General features: G+C 38.9%; 1 protein-coding gene and 1 long non-coding RNA gene across 2 annotated transcripts; one reads left to right on the forward strand and one right to left on the reverse strand.

The window, feature by feature from the left end:
* Positions 1–1,319: 1,319 nt before the first annotated feature.
* Positions 1,320–9,661, reverse strand: LOC310725449 (eukaryotic translation initiation factor 3 subunit A-like). The gene is made up of 21 exons (XM_083540398.1): positions 9,601–9,661; positions 8,364–8,554; positions 7,458–7,591; positions 7,202–7,365; positions 6,910–7,109; positions 6,612–6,820; positions 6,357–6,528; positions 6,164–6,268; positions 5,968–6,066; positions 5,653–5,769; positions 5,391–5,576; positions 4,823–5,179; positions 4,269–4,373; positions 3,918–4,031; positions 3,607–3,729; positions 3,358–3,511; positions 2,920–3,101; positions 2,434–2,531; positions 1,880–2,307; positions 1,623–1,755; positions 1,320–1,530 (listed from the first exon to the last, which is right to left on the reverse strand). The coding sequence occupies exons 1-21, from the start codon at positions 9,644–9,646 to the stop codon at positions 1,335–1,337; spliced, it is 3,513 nt and encodes a 1,170-aa protein (XP_083396524.1). The 5' UTR covers positions 9,647–9,661; the 3' UTR covers positions 1,320–1,334.
* A 3,774-nt stretch (positions 9,662–13,435) lies between these two features.
* LOC310725551 lies at positions 13,436–24,250 on the forward strand. The gene is made up of 3 exons (XR_014533414.1): positions 13,436–13,667; positions 13,820–13,979; positions 24,073–24,250. It is a non-coding gene; the product is annotated as an uncharacterized lncRNA (long non-coding RNA).
* Positions 24,251–26,117: the final 1,867 nt, after the last annotated feature.

Below are 26,117 nucleotides of genomic sequence, written 5' to 3' on the forward strand. Positions count from 1 at the left end.
ATGCAAGAAATTATGAGGTGCCACAAGGTTCAGTATTAGGACCTCTGCTTTTCACAATATACACGCTTCCCTTGGGAAATATTATTAGAAGGCATAGGATTAGCTTAAACTGTTATGCTGATGATACTCAACAATCTATCTCATCAAAAACAGACGATACAGCTCAATTGGCTCGGACAACTGAGTGTGTAAAAGAATTAAAAGATTGAATGACTCATAACTTTCTATTATAAAATTCTGAGACAGAGATTTTGCTCATGATAAGACAGATTTTGCTCATCGAATAAAAAACCAGTACACAGAAGCTCCAGCATTTCAACCTGCATTTAGAAGGACATTCTGTAACTACTAGTTCAACAGTAAAAGACCTGGGAGTTATCTTAGGCAGCAATTCATCTTTTGAATATCATATTAACCATATTAGAAAAACAGCCTTCTTCCACTTTAGAAATATTGCTAAACTAAGAAACATGTCGTCTATATCTGATGCAGAGAAGCTCGTCCATGCATTCATGACCTCCACTCTGGACTATTGTAATGCATTACTAGGTAGTCCTGCAAAATAAACAAGCTACAGTTTGTCCAGAATGCAGCATCCAGAGTTCTCACAAGGTCATCCCTACACTGGCTACCTGTTAAGTTTCGAATCAACTACAAACTACTGCTACTTACCACTATGAATGAGGTGAATGAGAGAGAAGGTTGGATGAGGTGGAGATGGTGAAGCAGGAAGTTGATAGGATTAATAAGGAGGAATTTGGAGCAGCTATTAATAGGATGAAGAGTGGAAAGTCAGTTAGCCCAGATGACGTACTAGTAGAAGCGTGGGGAAGTTTAGGAGAGATCGCAGTGGAGTTTTTATCCAGATTGTTTAACAATATTCTGAAAGATGAGGATGCCTGAGGAATGGATGAGTGTGCTGGTAACGACTGGCTCTCAGGGTTTTTAAAATCGATGGCTGTGCTCTGGTTATGGTGCCTCTGGATCTGTCCAAGGTGCATGCGCAAGTTATCGCAATGCATCCGGAACTTGAGTACTGCAGGCAGAACTTGAAAGCTGTACAAAAAAAAGATTAGTTGAAGTGCCTTCCATAAAATCACAAACATACTGACCACAGTCACATCTATTTCATAAGCAAATGCCTTTATTGAATGTTTTTATGTTCCCAAAATCAAGGCTGTGGACGACGTTAGGAGTTTAGCGTCGCTCTGTGGTCTAGCCATCATCAGCAGTCTTTCTACGCCAGGATCCGCCTAAATAATGAAGCATAAAGCATGCAGTGTTAAACTCCAGGGCACTAAATATAAAGCTTGACATATAGAGATGGAGCAGATTTAAACAAGGACTTTACCACCATCGTTTTCTCGATTTGGGGGCCTGTGATCACGATCGCGTTCACGTTCACGATCGTCTCTGTGATCTCTGATGTCACGCCGTTCACACTGATCGTCCGAATCAAAGTCATCACGTCGACTATCACGCCATCTGCTGGGTTCATCAGATCCACCTCTTCTCAAGGCTCCTTCCTCCCTATAAACACACAGTGTGTTTAAGTTTCAGACTGGATCCAGTGCACCTGAATCACCATTTCCCCGCATATCCATATTTTTAAGGATGAGTACCTGGGGGGACGACGCTTTTCGAAACGCTCTCCATCATGATGCTTATCTTCTTCATGATTATCATCACAAGCACCAGAGTCACGTGAAGGACCACAGCTCTCCTTACGGGCATTCTCTCTCTCTCTCCATCCACCTGTGCAAAAATAAACATACGCCAACATAAACAAGGAGAAAGGTTATGGTTAATCCAAGCCTACCGTTTAAATGCACACAAACTCTAATAATAGTTTATTCAAATAATCCTCTCTCTTGCGTACCTGATCTGCCCAAAGGTTTCCAAGTATCGGAGTTGTCGCCACCTCTCCTGTCTCCTCTTTCATCTTTACCAGCACCACCTCTCCTAGGACCCCAGTTGTCATCAGCACCACGTCTGGAGCCTCTAGGCTCGTCCATGCCCCGCTGAAGCACACGATCATCATCATATCCCTTTCTAGGTCCACGATCTTCATCCATACTGCGTCGAGGCCCACGCTCTTCATGTCTCCTGAGACCACGGCCCTCATCAAAGCCACGCCTGGGGCCGCGGTCATCATCAAATCCTCTCCTGGGTCCACAGTCATTATCAATGCCCCTACGAAGGCCCCGGGCATCTGAAGGGCCTCTGCGGGGACCCTCTCCACTTCTTCTAAAGGGAGGCTTGCGATCCTCATGCTCATTATCGTCATGGCCTTCCTGATGCCATTCCCTGTTTAAAAGGTAATCAAATCATATTAAATCAAACTTTATAGTCAAAGTAATGTGACTGCAGAATGCTCATTCTGTCAGTGTGAGAACTCCTAAAATAATCCTTATATAGGTGGTCTTCACTCACTTCGCACTTCCGTCAGAAACAGGGCGCCTCCACTCTGATTCTGTGGTCTCTGTATGCCTCCTCCAGCCACTCTCACTTTCCTTTTCAGCCCAGACCTGCTGTAACAGACAGACAATTAGCCTGAGACCTGCTCTGGAACAACTCTGCTCATCAGTCTACACTACAAGTCCTAGTACCAGTCAGATACAATCTTTTTTACATTGGTGCTTTACATGTATCTGCATTATTGCAGATTAACAACTTAATCTAAACCTCAACATCAGGTGCTGTTTTCTACAGTTTTCCAAGTCAGTACATTTGATCAGAACTTGTTTTCTCTGTTTATCATTTAATTCAACAAACTGTCTAATAAGTGCAGCATCTTGTTCTTTTTTGAAGCAAGTAGCACCTTTAGACTATACATCATTAACCATAGATTTATAAATTGAATTTTGTCTAAACCTGTTACATGTGTATTTGTGTGTGTGTGTGTGTGTGTTTGTTTACTTTGCTAGACTTCTCCTGGGGTTTTCGTATCTCCTCCTCCTTGCGGCGTTCACGCTCCTCAATTTCCTGCTGCCTGGCTCGCTGCTTCTTCTCCTGCTCCTCCAGCTTGCGCAGGCGCTCCTGGTACTTGCGCTCCTTCTCCTCCCTCTGCTCCTGTTCCTGACGCTCACGCTCCTCACGCTCTGAAACACACCAGCCAACAACATCGTGACCACTGGGCCGTAAAGTTCACTTTAATGTAGATCCAGTAACAGACACTGAAGCTCATAGAGAAGTGACTTTTGCTACAACAATTAAAACCTCCATCAACCATCTTCAAGTTTTACTACAGTTATAATTAAGTTTTATCATTTTTAAGAGTTTAATTGAATTGGTTTACTAATTAAACTGGACACAGAAGGTGCTAAACACTGAAGTACTCGAAACCACAAACAGTACCCTTTTTCAGCTGTTCCTCCTCGATCCTCTGAGCCTCCTCCTCCTTCTGGCGATAAAAAGTATTTCGTCGCTCCTCCTTGCGCTGCTTCTTGCGCTCTTCGAGGCACTTCTTCCTCTCCTCAACCAAACGCTCTTGGAACTGCTTTAGTTTTTCCTACATATAAAAAAGAGCGTGCAGGTCAATTATGCACAGCTCACATTGCAGAATGAGTTCCTTTGCTAATAAATTTACAAAAAAAATGTCTTTACCTCGTAGATGAATCTTCGTGCAGCTGTAATATTAGACAGAAAGTTCTCCTTATCCTCTATAATCCTGGACATCCTCATTTTGTCCTCGAGAGCCTTCTCATGCTCCACTTTCATGGTGCTGATCTATTAAAGATGTGCACAATTAAACAGTGTGAAATAACAAGTAGCAATAAAAGTCTGCCATCATCCTTCTCAAGCAAAAGCAAATATCTCTGACTTCTGAGTTTTGTATAACAGTAGGCATTAGGATGATCCACAACCAAGGATATTGTTTAACATATGCATTGTGGAGATGAACTGTAAGGCATTACCTTCTCGTCCTCCTGGAGCTCCCACAACTCCATGTCTTTGAGGCGCTGCTCTTCATAGGCTTTTTTAATCAGGGGGATTTCCTCAAAACGCTTCGCCCTTTCAAAGAAGTCCATCTGAAACACATCATCACACAAAACCCTTAAATATTTAACGTTATCAATATTGGGAATATTGTTCCTGTCCTACAAATTCACAGATATGGAAAATGGAATCCAGGTTCAGGATTTGAGTATAAACATGAAGAATGAATCATGAAAGAATGTCAGAACTGTTTAAGAAGGAATGTAAGATCAAATATCAAAAGGTGTGACTAAATGAGATTATTGTCTTCATGAAATCTACAACCCAACCTTTTTCTCCTGATTCTTTAAGCGCTCCTGCAGCTCTTTCTTCTCTTTTTTAAGCTGCTCCACCTGTTTGGCTATGATGAAATCAGTGTCCAACTCCTCCAGGTCCTGCACAGATAAACACACATGCAATTCAGCACACATACACACACAAATAATTAAGTGTATATCTAACTTATATTTTAATTACACTTTACTGTGAATAAAAACAAGTAGCTAAACTAGTTAACCAGCGACCCTGGAGGTAAATTCACAATCTTCTAAATAACATATGAGATTCTGCGATATCACTTCTGTTTGTTTTCAGGACATACTGAGGAAATTTGTCCCAGTTACACGTCTAAACTAGAACCATGACAAGACATCCAATAAGTTATCAACAGAGCTCTAAGAAGATTTAAGTTCCTTAAGGAGAACGTTCTGGAAACACACATATAATCTAAACCAAGTGCCACTAAAATTTACTAAAAGCCGTCAGCATAATTTAACTGAACTCGGCAGAAACAGAATAGAATTGTGTAAAGTTCATTTCACTTTCTGGACTCCTCCCATTGTACCTCAATATCAATGTCTTTAAATGCTTTGGCTCCCAGCTCGGTTTTCTTGATTTGCTCAAGGCGCTCATGTATGGTCTTCTTTTTGATCTGCTCGTGCTCCTGCATGATGCGCTCTTTCTCCCTCTCATTGGCCTCTTGGCGCAGGCGCTCCTCCTCTGCCTTGCGCACCTTCTGGAGCTCGGCCTCACGCCGCTCCCACAGCTCCCGCTGTTCTTTCTTACGCTGGATGTTCAGGCTCTCCAGACGTTCCTTCCGCTCCTTAATGGTCTGACGGTGAGCCAGGATGCGCTGATGCTCCTCACCGGAATTTTTAAGGTAGGCAGTGATGGCCTGCTGACGCTTCTCCTCCCGTTCTTGCTACAGGAGGAAGACAACAATTAGAGTGGTGCGACAGAGCGCATAAGAAAGAACCTGAAAATATGTTGCAAGGTTAATATAAAAAAAAAAATTTTATTAAAAGAAAAACTATCCTATTGTGTCTCGTTAATTAAAAACTACCAAAATGAATAAGATACTGAGAGAAATGTAAATAAACAAAGAACTGCATATAATAAATCTAATTCATTACTAAAATGGAGGCAGGTTTGATAATCTGAATGGCATTTTCCAGAGCAGAAGAAATGGTCTTGAGGTGGTTACAGATCGGTTCAGAAGGCATGTTCTGCTGGAACAGTCCCACTGGGGCGTCCTCTTTAGTAGAGTAGTTTAGATCCGAGTCGAACCGTAAGGTTCGGGACCTATGGTCAAAACGAACCTGAAAATCGACAAGAACATTCAAGGGTAAACACAAAGCATTTTCTTTAAATGAATGAAGCAGAAATAATAACTACCTGCAGGTCACAGTGACGTGCAGCATCGACGATGGCGCGCTCCAGCTGGAAGGCATCCACAAACGGTACAAGAGAGGCCAGCCTGCTGAACTCGATACTCTGATAGATCTGAGCCACCTGAAATCATTATACCAGAGGATTAGCACACATTAGCTCTCATCAAAGAAAGAAAATCCACATCTGAATGTTTTATAGTCTGTGTTTAGTTAATATTACTTTTATAACCATTTATCACTGACTCTTACTGGTGTAATGTTTCTACAGTTTAATCTTAAACCATGTTCTGTGTGTGTGAAATGAAGTCAGCACACCAACCTGCTGCAGAAGTCTAAGGATGGTGTTGTTCTGTAAGTGAGGAATGTACTGCTGCAGGTCAGGCTCATTCTCTGCCTGATCCCTGACCCAGTCCAGAACCTGGAGAACCACAGATACAATCAGAACAAAAGGCGTACAATGATCACGACTCAATTTCTGATTTAAATCAGTTATTTTACAAATTTCAGGGCTGTACCTTGGTGACACGTGCACATAGTTTAAGGGGGTCGAAGTCCACTTCCAGCCAGCTGTACAGCTCTTTGACATCAGAGCTGATGTACTGGAGTAAATTGAACCTCACCTGTAGAAACATTAATGATTTGTTGAGCATGGTGCTGCATATTTAAAACATTTTTATTTCAGTTTTACCAAATCAAAACGGACATTACCATATCGTTGATGAGGCTCTTGCGGGTGGGTGGCGACTGCAGGCCGAGCAAAGTGGCCAGTCTGCGTTGCTTCTCCCCAATAATCCCGTCCATGTCCAACAAACGTGCGATATCAGTGCGCTCCGGGGTTATGGGGATAGACAGAGTGGCCAAAATCACACGAGTCGACATCCTGTGGAAACATTGAATTTAAAACTTTTTTCTTTTGATTTAAAACTTTCCATTTTCGTTTGCTTGAGAAATAAAAACACTAACCTCTGCATTTCCTCCTGGGTGAGGTTCTTCCTCATTTCTCTGGAGAGATGGTATAGGCGGTGCAGTGTGCAGGCATGAAAAAGAGCATTACCAGACTTCCAGAACACAGTAGACACCTTGGTATAATAGTTTGCCAACAGTCGAGGTTTGGGGGGTTTCTTGGAGAGAGCAAACAGACCGTTGATGTCCTCCACTGCCTTAAAAGCTTCCTGAAATGCAAACAGTTTCATGTTAGTACATAAAACACTTAAGGTTTACACCATTCCAACGCATTCATGACCGTTCTACGTGACCGCACCTGCCAGAGCTCCATGCTGATAGCACTGTCCAGCTGCACCAACCGAGTCTCCAGATGCATCGACTGGCTTTCGGGGTTGTTTAAATTGATGGCTGTGCTCTGGTTATGGTGCCTCTGGATCTGTCCAAGGTGAATGCGCAAGTTATCGCACAACTTACGGAACTCTGCCTTGCGAGTGTACTGCAGGCAGAACTTGAAAGCTGTAAAATTAAAAGATGTATTTACATTTATAAAGAATCGCGTATGATGTAAGTGGTATTATAAATCTGACACATCCACATCATGCACTGACCTTGCTGCGCAATGTCATGGTAAAGACGCTCCACTTTGGAGTTGTTCCTCAGCAGGTCCAGACACTGCCAATAGGACTCCCACAAGAATTTGACCCAAGGAGCGAGCAGCAAACGATCAGTACGATCCTGAGTGTCCTCTCCACTCACAGCGCTCAACAGCACACTGAAAACACAAGATACAATGATTATATTCTCCTATCGTTTATCCGCTTACACACAGCACATCTATACACACTGTTCAATATTGTCACACACCTTTCTGGGGTCTGAATGTTATCCAGATCCTCAATATTTGCCATTTTCTGAGACTCCTCTTTGGCAGTCTCTGTCTTCTCCTCAGCGAGTTTCAGGTAGGTATGAACCACATCCTCAAAAGATTTAATATTCCCCTATAAAGCAAAGCAAAATCTTTTTTGGTATCAACGTTTATGTTAAAAGATGGTAGCTGGTTAATACTCAAATTAAAATACAGTAAATAAAATATTCAAAATAAAATCCACTTCCACCTTTAGCATATCTATAAGGTCACACCCCTACACCAGCTGAGTGAACTTGTACACCCAGGTTTTTAAATAGATGCTGATCCTAAAAACCAGAAACTATTCGAAGGTATTTTTACTTCACTTTCACACAAGTATTACAAAAGTGCAATCTCTATTTCTGCCAGCAGAGAGCAGTACAGCCCCAATGTCACTATCATTACTCATCTGCATAATTCTACATTTTTAACAATCGTAATTTAAATACAGCAAATTCCTGATTCAAATAACAAGTCTGAGGTTATTATTTTAGTTTTCTACATTTAACAACATTTCTACATTTTACAAATATTTATTTATTTAAAATAATAATAATAATAAAAAAAAATTATTCAACAACAGAATATAATGTTTCTCATGAGAACTCTGAGAGTTTGTTGATATCCTATTGTGCAGCATATTTTCATAATAAAGTATTGCATCTAAATGTATGGTAGTTCATTGTTTCTTTGCTTTGCTTCTATATTGATTGTGTGTGTGACTGTACTGCTAGAAGATTATGTTTGGTGCCTATGAATCCTGAATTCCAAAAAACTGAACATAGATTATACAACACTGTGTAACGTAAAGACAAAACTTAATGTTCATTTGACTTCACGTTTGTTTTCAGAAAGACACAGACCTGCTGACAGATGTTCTGGTACTGGTAAAGGCCCTCCTTAGCCAGATGGCTCTTGCGCAGGTCCACACAGAGCTCCAGGAACTTAAGCATAATGGGCTCGTGAATCTTCTGCCATGTTCGATGATTTCTGTGTTTGATGACATTGTAAAGGACGTCGAGAGCAGCCTGCTTTTTACCAACTTCAAGGAACTCTGAAAAGAGAGACAGAAACATTTTATGTTTATTAATCTATATATAATAGAAAGGTATTTTTTTTGCTTTGAGTACTGAGAAATTACATTCCTGATGTAGCTGGTTAGAAAAATCCAACCCCACAGAAAAACTGTCACAAAAACTGACCTGAATTGAATGGATGCAGTTATAATTATACATATAAACTATACTTTATTCATAGTGTATTAGACCATAATTGCAAAGTCGCTACGCCGTTTTGTGGTTAATAAAATAACAAAGGGACAAACATTTATAAACGCTGTGGAATATATATATAAATATATATGAGAATAAGTGCAGGTGTGTATATATATATATATATATATATATATATATATATATATATATATATATATATATATATATATATATATATATATATAGATAGATAGAGAGAGAGAGAGAGAGAGAGAAAGAGAGCGAGAGAGAGAGAGAGAGAGAGAGAGAGAGAGAGAGAGAGAGAATAATTTTATTTAACTTTAGCATAGCAGGCTAAGCGAGACCTGTTGCCGCTAAAACACGGGTTCTGTCCGAAATCTGATGTACAAGAACTAAAAAAGGCACATCAGCAATTCTTTTTCTAGTGTCCCCAAATAAGACCAGAAGAGCGAATTTGGAAAACAGCCATCAGTTTGTATTCATTCTGAAGAGAGGAAAGATGCCAGAAGGGCGATGATGCAATTATGACGTCACAGAGAGAGAACGCTTACAACATTTACCGTTAGTAAACAGAGATGCACTTTAATATTATCTATCTATCTATCTATCTATCTATCTATCTATCTATCTATCTATCTATCTATCTATCTATCTATCTATCTATCTATCTATCTATCTATCTATCTATAGTTAGCAGTCTAAGCTAGGCCTATTTGCGCTAAAACAATTCGGACTCTGTCATAAAAGATATAAACACTAAATAAAGTGCACCGTCATTATTCTCCTAATTGGAGAAGGAGATCGAACTTCAAATCCAGATGATTGCTTTATGAATGATAAAGAAAAAAGGTTGTGGAACACTAACCGTTAGCTCTTATCAGAGCGCTCTCTGGTGTAATATAGTGTGCCATTTTCGCGAATACCTTTCAGACCGCTCCGCTCTCATTTTATATTCAAAACAGCCGTGTGACGTCACACGCATATTTGTTGCACCGACCCTTACCGACTAATTCCGACCCCCCCCCCCCCAAATAAACGAGCAACGTGATTTAGAAACTAATGTTCAATTAAATGCGTGTCTTTTGCTTGATGTTTTTACAATTATGTAACATTTAACTTCAGTTTGTTCCCCTGTCATTGTTGTGTAGTTTTTTAACTTGAATAATAAAAAATTATATATGAATAAATAAATAAATAAATAAATAAACACAAACCAACAAAACCTTTGAAAATTGTACACATTCGTAGCTCAGTAAATAAATATGATCTCCTGGAACTCCTCCTGTATATAAACTTACATACAGAATATCAAGTTGTAATTTGTTTTAATTATCAGCTTATTACACTGAATATAATAACTAACAGCCTGTCTAAATATACTTCCACCATTATTACAGAAAGCTCAGAGTTTGTGTGTGTGTGTGTGTGTGTGTGTGTGTGTGTGTGTGTGTGTGTGTGTGTGTGTGTAAATGTTGCATTTTACCAAACATTAAATGAAAATTAAATTTGCCATGTTTTCTCTCATTTCTGATTTCACAATATTTCAAATAAAGAATTGAAATAGAAAACATGACTCTGCCTGCCAAAATAATGCAGTTTTTATTACATTTTCAGTTTAGTAAAACGTATAGTACAATGAAAAACAAACCAATGTATTGTATAATAGAGTTTAGTGCATAATACAGAGTTCAGAAACCCTTTAATGAGACCCGGATTTTATTTTTATAAAAGGTTTTTTCCTTGTTTCCACGTTGGGCCATGTTTGTGGTGTTTTTACAGGCTGAGCAGCAGAATGGGGGTGACAGAATATATATATACACACACACACACACACACACACACACACACACACACACACACACACACACACACACACTTTTTATCAAATCTAATTACAATTTTTTTTAACAGTTTTTGTTTTCTTAATTTAGTTCTGTTATTGTAACAACAGCTGCAAAAATACAAAATCTAAAATTAAACTTGTTATGTAATTGTTTATCACAAATTTGTAAAAAAAAAAAAAAAAGTTCAGAAAGAAAGTGCATTCAAAAGGATATTTTCGTTACTTTTGTTTCGCATATTCGTTTCATTTTGTGTTGTTACTTCTTTATCTGTATAGATTAAGTACATTATATATGGTCAATTATTTTTTTCCGACCTGCAAAAAAACATTATTGTTATTATTATTATCATTATTATTATTATTATTATTATTATTATTATTATTATTATTATTATTATTATTATTATCATCATTATTATCATTATAATAATGATGATAATAATAATGATAATAATAATAATAATAATAATGATAATAATAATAATAATGTGTTTGTTTATAATATCACCTTGAAACCTGTGCCTCACGTGTCTGTATCTGTTTCCTTCGCTACCAAAGACTCTATAGTGAAACATCTCTTCGGTGTGGGCTGAAACATGGTGCTTCAAAACCGGAAAAATAAATATCTATATAAATGTATTTCCGCCGCTCACAGATAACGTGAAGTCCGTTGATCAGACAGGAAAAATACTCCAACAAAAAGTAAAAAGTAAAGAATCAAGTCAAGAATAAATAAAGTACAGATTAGGGGGAAGCGAAAAAAGATTTTCAGAACTCTGTGAGAAATGCACACATGGAGACGGCGGACACGGTTTGCTTCTCCGCGCGCTCCATGGACGCGCACGATCCGGTTCCGAGCCGATCTCTGGCGAAGATTCTGTTCAGCCTAATTAGCACCAGAGCTCCTGGAGACAGCTTCCTCTTCTCCCGAGCCCCCGTGATGGCTCAGTGATTGGTCCTCGCTCCTGTTTTCCTTAAAGGGTCCGAGGACGGAAGAAGTGTCTCTAAAGCGCGTTGAAAGCTCTCACCGAGCGGATAACGGAGAGAGGGAGGCGGATTCAAGAGAAACGGAACGGATTCACTTCCCACCTTTCACCCCTCATCCACACCTTCACCGGAACCGCAGTGATGCCCGAGCTAATCCCGATTCTGATTCTGATGATTCTGAGACTCTGAGGTATCTACCTGTTACTTGTAATCACCTGATGTTTCTTGAAAGGTTTTGCGTTGTAGTTTTGTTTTGGCAACAAAGTTTTTGCTATTAGAAAAGTGTTACAGCGTTACAGTCAGAGATAAACGCTGCGGGAACAGAAACACCAAGCTGCAGCCTCTGATACAGAAAGTCCTGAATTCATCAGATCAGCGAGTCTGTGACTCTCAGCGACCCTCCGCCTTTTCATTTTTTCCGACGTGATGAGTTTAGAGTCTTTCTCTCTCTCTCTCTCTCTCTCTCTCTCTCTCTCTCTCTCTCTCTCTCTCTCTCTCTCTCTCTCTCTTTCTCTATTGGTCAGGAGGATGGGGGGATGAGGCTCATTCATTAGACACAGGCGAGATTTTCAGCTCCGTTTGTTAAGAGGCCCATTATACTCTATAAGCGCTCATTAACTGACCAAAAAATTACGACTTATTAACTTGTGCAAAATCCGTTTACGAAAAATCAATGTTTTAAACCGTAGTGTGATGACGATGGTGATAATGAATATGATGATGATAATGATGATGATGATGATTATTATTAATACTATTATTATTAGTTTCTCTATGTTCCCAGTCTACCAGACTCCATTATGATCAGAAAACCGCGATAATGAAAGAATGAATAAACAAACGTGCTTCAGTTTTCTCCTGCTGTTGTTTATTTATACATTTATACATATACATATATTAGAAACCATTTAACCAAAAATGTTTCACTATTTACGGGCATCCCTGATTCTTATTCTTTCACTTTATAATTTAAAGATTTATTGTAGCCTGTAGGTTTAATACATTACAGAGTACATTAAATTAAGACACGAGTGATATTTATAAAGACTTGTTTTTGAGGTTTACATTTCCACGCGAATTATCTCAATCCAAACATATATTACTGTATTTAGCAATTTTTACTTTAACCCTCAAAGCAACAAAGTAGAATAAAATATCATGTCAATAAATAATATACATTTCCCTGTACATGCAATTTATTATTATTATTATTATTATTATTATTATTATTATTATTATTATTATTATTATTGTTATTATTATTATTATTATTATTTCTGGGTTGTAGCAAATCATTAGTGAGCAGTGAGTGTCTTGTTTTCTCATGTCTTTGGATTTTGGATTGGACACACATTTTCTGCATTTTTAAATATCAGTTAATCTTATACTGTATAATCTTATACTGTATATATATATATATTTTTAAAAAACAAACACCACGATATTAAAACATTAAAATTGTAGTGTTTCTGTTTTTTTTGCTTGCTCTCTCTCTCTCTCTCTCTCTCTCTCTCTCTCTCTCTCTCTCTCTCTCTCTCTTTGCTTACAGACATTGTGTGTGTGTGTGTGTGTGTGTGTGTGTGTGTGTGTGTGTTTAAACATTAGTTCTAGAAATCACTTAATATACCATAGCAATGAATGCAAACTGCTAAGTTAATGAACATTTTTAACCCTATCTGATCACGTTTTTGTACAGGATAATTTATTTTTATTTAATTATTATTATTATTATTATTGGTGTTGTAAGTTTTAGTGTCCTTTTAAAAATTCTGGCATCTTTATTCAATTAGTTTGCACATATTTGTATATTGCCAGCCAGGTGATTGGTGTCCAGCAGGTGGCAGTAGCCAGATAAAGAATCCCCCAAAAACAAAGAGAAGAGTGAATAGCGCGCGAGCGCGAAGTTTTTTGTTGAAAACGTGTGGTAAATGGTTCTCTCGTCTTGAAACGGGCTGTGGAGAGATCTGTCTCTGCTAACAAATATGTTGGCTGAATAAAAAGAGAACCCAAATCAACCACACGCTTGTTGCCTTCTTCAGGAGCAACTACAAGAGCGGCTGAGCGAGGCTTTGCTCCGGCTACAGCTTGATCAATTGCAAGAGGTGTGTGTGTGTGTGTGTGTATGCTAAATTGTCAGTAGATGGACAGAGTAAATGGCACTCGCTAATCAGATTAATAAGTGAGGCAGTAGATAATGTTACAGAGACAGAAAATGACGATGATGTAGCCTGCTAACACGTGAAAGATTTGTTAGTTTGCCAGAGGGATGACGCAGCACAACGATGGCGCGATCCAAGATGGCGGCGGCGATACAGACAGGAGCTGATCTGAGCTCACGTGTTTAAAGAAACAGTACTGAACTGCATCGTAATTTCGAGATGTCTACCAGTACGCTGAGAAACGAAATCCAGCACGTGAGTTTAAATTTTCCTGATGTTTCAAGCTCCCCTGTTTTAGAAGTCACGATTAGACAGAATTTCAAGATTAATGGCCAAAAAGGGAAACAGGGACAGAAAGATAAACTGTCATACAATAATTTGGTACACCAGATTGAGGCCAGAATAAATAAAGTACACAGAGAGTCTGACATAATTGATGCAGTGATCAAAGCAATCAGTCCAGGTATGATCCTCCGTCATATGCTGGAAATGAAAACAGACTAAACCCTGAAAGGCCATTATAAGGAAGAAAACTCAACGACCTGTACCATAGTACAAATACTTTGTTACTTTACTTGTAGATTTTTTCTGGTATCAGTGCTTTACTCCACTATTTATTTTTCAGACAACTTTTTACTTTTACTCATTACATTTTTACACAAATATCTGTACTTTTTACTTCTTACATTTTCAAAACAGACTCGTTACTTTAGTTTTAATGCGACCTCGCATTCAGATCGGCTCGTGAGCAACCGCGAGCTGCTCAAAACGCTAGTTGTAACATTTCTAATCAAGGTTTATCTCATTAAAATTGTCTAATAATTAATTGTTATGGAGTGAAATAGTGTTATTTACTCATTTAAATCGATTTTGTATAGTGTTCTTTGGGTTTTTACTGGGTTGGAAGGGGCGTATCAAAAGGTCGCGAAAATTCGGAACTCGCGACTGGTCTTGGTCCCTAACCCTCGAGAGCTCCGAAGTTCCACTGTGTGTGTATATATATATATATATATATATTTATATATATATATATATATATATATATATACAATTAATTATTAGACAATTTTATATATATATATATATATATATATATATATATATATATATATATATATACAGTGAGGAAAATAAGTATTTGAACACCCTGCTATTTTGCAAGTTCTCCCACTTAGAAATCATGGAGGGGTCTGAAATTGTCATCGTAGGTGCATGTCCACTGTGAGAGACATAATCTAAAAAAAAAAAATTCAGAAATCACAATGTATGATTTTTAAACTATTTATTTGTATGATACAGCTGCAAATAAGTATTTGAACACCTGAGAAAGTCAATGTTAATATTTGATACAGTAGCCTTTGTTTGCAATTACAGAGGTCAAACGTTTCCTGTAGTTTTTCACCAGGTTTGCACACACTGCAGGAGGGATTTTGGCCCACTCCTCCACACAGATCTTCTCTAGATCAGTCAGGTTTCTGGCCTGTCGCTGAGAAACATGGAGTTTGAGCTCCCTCCAAAGATTCTCTATTGAATTTAGGTGTGGAGACTGGCTAGGCCATGCCAGAACCTTGATATGCTTCTTACAGAGCCACTCCTCGGTTATCCTGGCTGTGTGCTTCGGGTCATTGTCATGTTGGAAGACCCAGCCTCGACCCATCTTCAATGCTCTAACTGAGGGAAGGAGGTTGTTCCCCAAAATCTCGCAATACATGGCCCCGGTCATCCTCTCCTTAATACAGTGCAGTCGCCCTGTCCCATGTGCAGAAAAACACCCCCAAAGTATGATGCTACCACCCCCATGCTTCACAGTAGGGATGGTGTTCTTGGGATGGTACTCATCATTCTTCTTCCTTCAAACACGTTTAGTGGAATTATGACCCAAAAGTTCTATTTTGGTCTCATCTGACCACATCTGACTTTCTCCCATGACTCCTCTGGATCATCCAAATGGTCATTGGCAAACTTAAGACGTGCCTGGACATGTGCTGATTTAAGCAGGGGAACCTTCCGTGCCATGCATGATTTCAAACCATGACGTCTCAGTGTATTACCAACAGTAACCTTGGAAACGGTGGTCCCAGCTCTTTTCAGGTCATTGACCAGCTCCTCCCGTGTAGTTATGGGCTGATTTCTCACCTTCCTTAGGATCATTGAGACCCCACGAGGTGAGATCTTGCATGGAGCCCCAGTCCGAGGGCGATTGACAGTCATGTTTAGCTTCTTCCATTTTCTAATGATTGCTCCAACAGTGGACCTTTTTTCACCAAGCTGCTTGGCAATTTCCCCGTAGCCCTTTCCAGCCTTGTGGAGGTGTACAATTTTGTCTCTAGTGTCTTTGGACAGCTCCTTGGTCTTGGCCATGTTAGTAGTTGGATTCTTACTGATTGTATGGGGTGGACAGGTGTCTTTATGCAGCTAACGACCTCAAACAGGTGCATCTAATTTAGGATAATAAATGTAGTGGAGGTGGACATTTTAAAGGCAGACTAACAGGTCTTTGAGGGTCAGAATTCTAGCTGATAGACAGGTGTTCAAATACTTATTTTCAGCTGTATCATACAAATAAATAGTTTAAAAATCATATATTGTGATTTCTGGATTTTTTTTTTTGATTATGTCTCTCACAGTGGACATGCACCTACGATAAAAAATTTCAGGCCCCTCCATGATTTCTAAGTGGGAGAACTTGCAAAATAGCAGGGTGTTCAAATACTTATTTTCCTCACTGTGTGTATATATATATATATGTGTGTGTGTGTGTGTGTGTGTGTGTGTGTGGGTATGTATATGTATATTTGGCTGTCAAAATGAAAAGTATTTTAAACGGCACAAAATTGTATTAACGCGCTATCAATTCAGCGCACATTTTTGTTTTCCCAAATGTAAATACATAAATAAATAACTAAATAAAAAAGAGTCGAAATTAAAACCTTTGGCAAAAAATAAATTTAGCCACGACGTCCTTTCTTTACTTAGATATAAAATAAATAAATAAACTCCAGATACAAATATTTTTAATCAGTAAACTTGCGCCAAGTCTCAAATCAAACACCAAAATCCGCCATGATTCACACAATTTACCCTCTAGGTGGCGTTTTGTGGGGTTTTCCCTCATAATGGCGACACAAACTTAAATTACTGTCTTTATTGATCGTACAGATGAAAACAATCCATCATTCAAATCTGTAAAATGTCTATAATTTTATATATATAAAAGCTTCCTGACTTGACTTGAAGAGGTGCATTTTCTCCGGTATCACCTCATTAACTGTCCGTGTGGAAACATGGCAAAGGCTTTTAATGATGTCCACATGTCTCTGCACTGTAATAGCCTTTATATTTAATCACTGTACATATGCTTACATATCAAGTCAAGTTTATTTCTATAAAACTTTTCACAACAGACATTGTCTCAAAGCAGCTTTACAGAAATCAACAGTTAAGGTGAATGGTGTGCATTTATCCCTGATGAGCAGCCACGACTGTGGCAAGGAAAAACTCCCCTAGATGTAATGAGGAAGAAACCTTGAAAGGGAACCAGACTCAAAAGGGGAACCTCATCCTCATTTGGGTGACATCAAGAGTTTAATCATAAATCTTTCAACAATACAGAACACTGGAGAGTGAGAACTAACATGAGTACTGGAGTACAAGATTATAAGTAATGTTCTTCCTACAGTCTTATACAGTCTATATGGTTAGTAGCTTCTAGTTTTATGAGCTCAACATTTGTGATCATCACAGATCCACCATCAGCTTCTGACAGAGTCATTTAAACACTCCAGTAGGTCCAATGTCAAAACCCCACATGTAGTGAGATCCAATTGGCACTGGTACGTCTCTAGATGGTTCGGGATGTTTGCGAGTTCGGCATCTACTTTTTCAAAGGTCCATATTTTTCACGAGGGGGGAGGTGACTGGAGCTGGCCAAACCTCAGGATGCCTCGGGATGGGGAGGGAAAGAGAAGCAGTGGAGAGGAATTAGCGTTGCTGCTGTTCATGATATTAACAGCACAAGTTGATAATGTGCATGTGATCAGATGTTCTGGAGCAGAAGTTTATGATGTGAGACGTATGTTATGTGTAGGCTTTGCTAAAAAGATATGGTTTTAATTTGCACTTAAACTGGGAGAGTGTGTCTGAACCACGAACACTGTCAGGAAGACTATTCCAGAGTTTAGGAACTAAATGTGAAAATGATCTACTGCCTTTAGTGGACTTTGCTATTCTAGGAACTACTAGAAGCCCAGAGTTTTGAGATCTCAGGGAGCGTGACGGATTGTAGCGTGTTAAAAGACTGGATAGATACATGGAGATAATCCATTTAGGGCTTTATAACTACATATCAATCACATGCTGTAAATATGATACATGTTTAACACCTCCAAGCTGCCAGTTTTGGGCACCTGAGCAAGCCCTTAACTCACTACTGCTCATTTAGTAAATGAAATCATTAAGAGTCGCTCGGGATAAACACTTCCAACAGGAAGTGGCTATATCTCGCTATCTTTGTCTCTCTATTTTCTCTGTCTAATTGTCTCTGTGTCTCTTTTAGTAAATGTCTCTGTCTCACTGTATATGTCTCTCTCTTGCTGTCTCTCTATTTGTTTCTCACTCTTTCTAAAGCTGTGTCTGTGTCTCTTTGTCTTTGTCTCTGTCTTTCCTGCTTATTTACATGTCTAACAAAGTTTTGAGTTTTGAAGTCATGCCATTAGTGATCTATGATGAAAGACTTCCCTGGTTTGATTCTTACCTCTAGTTTCATATTGAACATTATAAGAAGTTTTTAAAAACAGAACAATGAAAGATCATTAAAATTGGTTGCTGGCAAATCATGGTATATCAGTGGTGCAGGTGTTGGAGATGTGGTTCTTGTACCTGAGTCTTCTCATAAACCTAACTTCTCATAAACTTCGAGTTACTGAGAGAATGAACAGGAAGGAGAAGTTTTAACCCTCTACCATCATGATCTAAGAGAAAACAGTGGTCTCTTAACTATAGAAAACCAAGAGTCCATTAAGCAAAGCCTTGTTTGCCACCCCTGTGGTAGTGTAGTGGTTAGTGATGTGGTTTCTGCTATCTGACTCACCCGGTTCGATTCCTACCCCTTAGCTTTTCTTTAAATTGTTTAAAAAGTTTTAATAAAGAACTATAAAAGGTCCTAAAAATCACTTTGTTGCAGGAGATCCTGTGGCTCAATTGGAAGAGCTTTGCCTCTGTGTTGAGAGGTTGTTGGTTCAAACCCCGGTCAGAGCTCCAAGTTAAGAGTGTGGAAGGTGTCAGGAATGGCTGTGTGGACGGTTTCAGAGGGTGTATCCTGAAGCAGGGGGCCAATATCCGGGCATCCGGCGTCTGAGAAGCTGAAAACGGGATTATGAAGCAAAAACGTATCAATTTAGTTTTTTGGCAGAAATTTTCCCTATATATGCAATTCTGCCAAAAAACTATCACCCTCACTTTTTCTATGGCTGTGAAGCAGCAGGTCTTCACAGCCTTTGTTCACAGTCAACCACTAAATTGCTCACCACAGACTACTTTCCACACAGCTTTCCCAGTGTGGGGACAAGCAAGATTTGAACCAGCAACCTCTGAGCTCAGAGGCCAGGCTTTTACCACAAAGCCATCAAGTCCCACAACACACCTTCTTTTTTTTTGGGGGGGTTATCCTTCGTTTCATGCTTCAAAACAAGAAATTCAGACAAGACAGAAACCAGGATTCGAACCCTGAACCCTACCAACAGCGAAATACCAGTCTTAACCCACTGAATCATCAGGAAGGACCTGCTGTGATGATTGTTTAGAGCAGGTCTATCTTTTCTTTCAAACCAACAACACAATGCTAAAGACAGACGTAGGAAGCAAGCCCGTTACGTGACTAGCAGGGACAAAACAGGATTCGAACCCTGATTCACACCATTAGCAAGGTACCAGCATTAACCCACTGAAGTATCAGGAAGGACAAGCCGGGGAAGCTTGTTTAGAACAGGTCTATCTTTCTTTTTAACCCATCAAAACAAGAATATGAAGATGTAGGAATCAGGAATTTAACCTACCTCATGACTAGCAGACAGAAAGCCTGATTTGAACCCTGACCACCAACATTAGCAAAGTACCAGCCTTAACCCACTAAGCCATCAGAAAAAAACAGGATGGGAAGTTTGATTAGAGCATGTCTATCATTCTTTCTAAATCATCAACACAAGAATTTAACGGTAAAGAAAGATGTAGGAAGCGAATACAGATGTAAGTAGCACAAGTTTAACCAACATTGTAAATAGCAGGAAGGAAGCAGGAATCGAACCATGATCCCCACCACCAGCGAGATCCAAACCTTAACCCATTGAACAATTGGTGAGGACAGGCTAGGAAGCTCATTTAGAGCAGGTCTATCTTTCTTTTTAACCCATTAAAAACAAAAATATATATCGCTAAAGAAAGATGTAGGAAGTGAATCTTGATCGTGACTGGCAGACAGAAAGCAGGATTCGAACCCTGGACCCCACCAAAAGCAAGAAACCTGATTTAACCCACTGAACCATCAGGGAAGACCAGAAGGTTGTTTAAAGGTCTATCTACCTTTAAACCATCAACACAAGACTATAAAGCGAAAGAAAGATTTAGGAAGCAGGAACATAACCTACATCGCAACTAGCAGGCAGAAAGCGGGATTCAAACCCTGATCTTTACCATCAGCAAGGCACCAGCCTTAACCTACTGAACCATGGAAGAGATCAGACTGGGAAGCATGTTTAGATGAGGCACAAACCTTCAACCACTGAGCGACCGCTGCTGAAAAGCATGTGTGCTTTTTGGAGGGTTCATACTTTGTTTCATGCCAGCGCAGTAAGAAAGAAGGCATGTAGGACTGGCTTTGAAACCTTATCACCAGCGAGGACTATATTAAGGACCATGTTCAGGCACAAGCCTTAACCCACTGAGCTACCACAAAAGTGCCTTTTTTTTTTTTTTTTTTTGGTGGAGTTATCTTTCATTAAAGACCAGGAAATCAAGAAAATAATCCAACACAGAAAGGACAGAATTGAAAAGTTTTATTTACAAACAGCAACCAGCTCGACCAGGAATCATCCATCCATCCATCCATCCATCCATCCATCCATCCATCTAATATAATGTGAGGTCCAGTTAACAGCTAAAACAGGTAGAAGTAATAGCTACTTTTTACTTAAGTACATGTAAGAGCCAAGACTTCTTTACTTTCACTTGAGTAAAAAGGTATAATCAGTACTTCAACTTTTACCCGAGTATTTTAAAACATGAGTATCTGTACTTCTACTCAAGTAAAGGATGTGTGTACTTTTGCCACCTCTGCTGTGGTCCAGCCAAAATAATAATACAAAACAAATAATAATACAAAAGTCTTATTTATTTTTTTTTTCCTTTCGAAACTGAAAGAAAAAGCTAACAATGCATCAGTTATTCAATGCAAGACCAACATTGAAAGGAATGAAAATGTTCTGAAACAAATGTACTGCTACAGCAAACAGCACAACTTTATGGAGAAAACAGACAGTATGTCCTGCCTTATGACAAGAGTTTATTTTTCAGGACCTGGACCTTGTTTGATTGCTTGTTTGCATCTAGTTTCATAAATAACTTTTTAAATACTTTAAAAGTGTATCTCAGATCTTGTGGTTAAGACAAGTCTAATGCATAAATTAGACCAATTATCACAGAACATGCATTTGCTACATTGTTCAGGTTTTCAAATACTTGGATGCATTAAATTATGATGCCAACATCCTCATATGGGTCTGTAGCATCTGCTCCTTCATGTACCACGACATAGATTCCCAGGGTGGTGTTGCGCATCGAGGTTGCATCATGTTTCACATCTTAAAAATATTAAGTATAAAAAGAGAATTACCAACAGATCAAGGGTGAGAGGAGGGTTTATACTATACTATATTATATTATATAATATATATAATGTGTTCTAGAAATATTACCTCTAACAGCTATGTAGGTGTGAGCATCTGTGTCTGGCATTTGGATGTTTAGGAATGGCCTACTGATATCCGATCACTGCCGTCCTCCTGCCTGACAAAGACAAACAGCATGGCAAATATTACTATTACCCAAATAATAATAATCAAATAATCACATTTTAAGAAATATAAATTAAATTAAAGCGAAAAACAAGAACGTAAATAACATGAATGTAAAAACGACATGAGGAATACGCTAACATCATGAAAATACCATACAAAATATGAGATTATGTGCGATTAACCAACCTAATTTACTGACATCCTCAACATATACATAAAAAAGTAAAATATCACCTGGCTGTGTGTCCACAAGGAAAAATTTCGCTTGTTTTCTCTTTTTGCACTGTGAACATTAAATGGCGCCGATCAAAACCAGAGCAGAAAAATGCGCGTTGAATGTGCTTTTCATCTGCGCATGTGCAGATATTACTCCACCTGCTGACCGTAGCGCGGTACTGCAGAAGCAACAGAACTCTATTTCATTCGTTTTACTTAAATTATTTGTGTAAAACTGAAATATTACTATTTTTTAATTTTGTCAACACAACTCTTTTAATTTTAATACATAAACTTAAGTGCATTATTTAATTTAAATAAATTATTTAATTTAAATGCTGTTGGTCCATTCTTTGGACCAACAGCAGTCACATTTATTTATTTATTAATTTTTTTTATCAGGATGGTAAAGAATAATATGATATATTAATGTGGTAAATTCACCATTTGTTTCATTTCTACATTTTACAACAATGTATTTATTATAGACTAAATATTTATTTTCTAATTGACGTTGCTCCTTTTTGCCGCTGGGGGGCGGTGCGGCCTCGGGCGTGGTCGTGACGCAGGTCTTTTGCTTTTTCTCGCAGCGGCCTGAAAGGATGTGGTAGTGTAATAGTCCAGAGAGCGCTCTGAAAAGAGCTAACGGTAAGTGTTCCTGAGCGCTGTTTCTTTTTTCATCATGAAACCGTTATCGGAATTTCAAGCTTGATCTCCCCCTCCAATTTAGTGTCACTATGTAGATGGGAGACTAATGGCGGTGCACCTTATGTAGTGCTTGCATCCTGACAGAGTGTCAGAGTATGAAATGTTTTAGTGGCAACAGGTCTCGCTTAGCATGCTATGCTAAAGTTAGATAAAATTATTCTCTCTCTCTCTCTCTCTCTCTCTCTCTCTCTCTCTCTCTCTCTCTCTCTCTCTCTCTCTCTCTCTCTCTCTCTCTCTCTCTCTCTCTCTCTCTCTATATATATATATATATATATTCATTGATTCACTTCCCGCTTATCTGTAATTCGGGTTGCAGGGGCAGCAGTCTAAGCAGGCATACCCCGCCTTCGACTGCTGCCCAATCCTCACAGCACCCTCCCTTACGGTCCCTCCTGCAGGTGGTGAGCCCACGGGAAGGCGGCCCCACGTCACTCCGACATCACGGACCTTGATATTTCCCTTGTAAGGGACCCCCGGAGCATAGAGGGTTAAGGGCCTTGCTCAAGGGCCCAAGAGTGGCAGCCTGGCGATACCGGGGCTCGAACCCCAGACCTTCCAATAGGCAACCCAGCGCCTTAACCGCTGGAGCCACCACTCCCCCTCATATATATATATATATATATATATATATATATATATATATATATATATATATATATATATATATATATATATATATATATATATATATATATATATATATATATATATAGTTAGGGTTTCAGGTATATAATTCCAGGTTCACTAATAATAGATCATTAAAAGTGCATCTATTCAGGTCAGTTGAAAAGCGCTAATCTGTAATGCGAGCTTATGGTAAGTGTTCTCGCGCTCGGTGACGTCAGCACTGCGTCATGGCGCCACCGCCATCTTTTCTCTTTTTGTAATAAATACAGGCCATTTGCTGTTTTCCACATCAGTCTTCTTGTCCTATTTAGGTTCACTACACTACGTAGATGTGAGAATAAGGGCAGGTGTGCCTTATTATAGTTATTATAGCTAAAGCATTATATTATATACAGTTTCCATAAATGTGTTTTCCACAGCGTTTATAAATATCATGTTTGTCCTTTTGTTATTTTATTAACCACAAAACTACATTATAAAATCATCTAACTAGGCGTAGCGACTTTGCAATTATGGTCTAATACACTATGAATAAAGTATAGTTTATATGTATGATTATAACTGCATCCATTCAATTCAGGTCAGTTTTTGTGACAGTTTTTCTGTGGGGTTGGATTTTTCTAACCAGCTACATCAGGAATGTAATTTCTCAGTACTCAAAGCAAAAAAAATACCTTTCTATTATATATAGATTAATAAACATAAAATGTTTCTGTGTTTCTTTTCAGAGTTCCTTAAAGTTGGTAAAAAGCAGGCTGCTCTCGACGTCCTTTACAATGTCATCAAACACAGAAATCATCGAACATGGCAGAAGATTCACGAGCCCATTATGCTTAGATTCCTGGAGCTCTGTGTGGACCTGCGCAAGAGCTATCTGGCTAAGGAGGGCCTTTACCAGTACCAGAACATCTGTCAGCAGGTCTGTGTCTTTCTGAAAACAAACGTGAAGTCAAATGAACATTAAGTTTTGTCTTTACGTTACACAGTGTTGTATAATCTATGTTCAGTTTTTTGGAATTCAGGATTCATAGGCACCAAACATAATCTTCTAGCAGTACAGTCACACACACAATCAATATAGAAGCAAAGCAAAGAAACAATGAACTACCATACATTTAGATGCAATACTTTATTATGAAAATATGCTGCACAATAGGATATCAACAAACTCTCAGAGTTCTCATGAGAAACATTATATTCTGTTGATAAATACATTTTATTAGGTTTTTTTTAAAATAAATAAATAGTTGTAAAATCTAGAAAATGTAAATAATAACCTCAGACTTGTTATCTGAATCAGAAATTTGCTGTATTTAAATTACGATTGTTAAAAATGTAGAATTATGCAGATGAGTAATGATGCTGACATTGGGGCTGTACTGCTCTCTGCTGGCAGAAATAGAGATTGCACTTTTGTAATACTTGTGTGAAAGTGAAGTGAAAATACCTTCAAGTAGATTTTCTGGTTTTTAGGATTAGCATCTGTTTAAAAACCTGGGTGTACAAGTTCACTTAGCTGGTGTAGGGGTGTGACCTTATAGATATGCTAAAGGTTGGAAGTGGATTTTATTTTGAATATTTTATTTACTGGTCATACCAACCACTAAACATAAACAGGACCCCAGTGGAGAGAGTGGAGAGTTTCTGGTACCTAGATGTTCACATGTAGGTGCATGTCCACTGTGAGTGTCAGGGAGCACCCTGCGCCGGCACCAGCACAAGCACCACCGATGCGCAGCAGCTCACCTGATTACTAACTCTGCGCACCTGCCTCTCATCAGCCGCCCAGCATAAATACGGCTCGAACGCTCCTCAGCTTTGTCCGTTATTGTTTGTTGCTATACCTGCTATCTACGTCTCGCTTCTCTACTCCGCTGAAGACTGTTCTCCTTCATGCGCGTGCCTGACTTTGCAGCGCGTAATTTCGGACTACACCGCTCTACTCACGTGTGTGCTTTTTTTCACTTTTCTTTCATTTTGGGTGTTATTAAAAACTGTGTGTGCATGCACTCTGGCTTCCGCCTCGTTGCCTAACAGTGAGAGACATAATCTAAAAAAAAAAAAAAATCCAGAAAATCACAATGTATGATTTTTAAACTGTTTATTTGTATGATACAGCTGCAAATAAGTATTTGAACACCTGAGAAAGTAAATGTTAATATTTGGTACAGTAGCCTTTGTTTGCAATTACAGAGGTCAAACGTTTCCTGTAGTTTTTTACCAGGTTTGCACACACTGCAGGAGGGATTTTGGCCCACTCCTCCACACAGATCTTCTCTAGATCAGTCAGGTTTCTGGCTTGTCGCTGAGAAACACAGAGTTTGAGCTCCCTCCAAAGAGGGAGATTTAAATAGATAAATATATAATTTAAATTAAAATAATATATAATTTAATAAGATATTTAAACTCTTAAAAATGATAAAACTCAGTTATAACTGTAGTAAATCTGGAAGATGGTTGATTTGAGATTTCCATCGTTGTAGCAAAAGTCACTTCTCTATGATCTTCAGTGTTTGTTAATGGATCCACATTAAAGTGAAGTTTATGGCCCAGTGGTCACGATGTTGTTGGCTGGTGTGTTTCAGAGCGTGAGGAGCGTGAGCGTCAGGAGCAGAGGAAGGAGGAGAAGGGCGAGTACCAGGAGCGCCTGCGCAAGCTGTTGAATCAGTGAGCCAGGAAGCAGGAAATTGAGGAGCGTGAACGCCGCAAAGAGTAAGAGATACGAAAACCCCAGGAGGAGATGTCTAGCAAAGTAAACAAACACACACACACA

The sequence above is a fragment of the Silurus aristotelis genome, assembly GCF_946808225.1.
Source record: "Silurus aristotelis genome assembly, chromosome: 4".
Classification (NCBI taxonomy): domain Eukaryota; kingdom Metazoa; phylum Chordata; class Actinopteri; order Siluriformes; family Siluridae; genus Silurus; species Silurus aristotelis.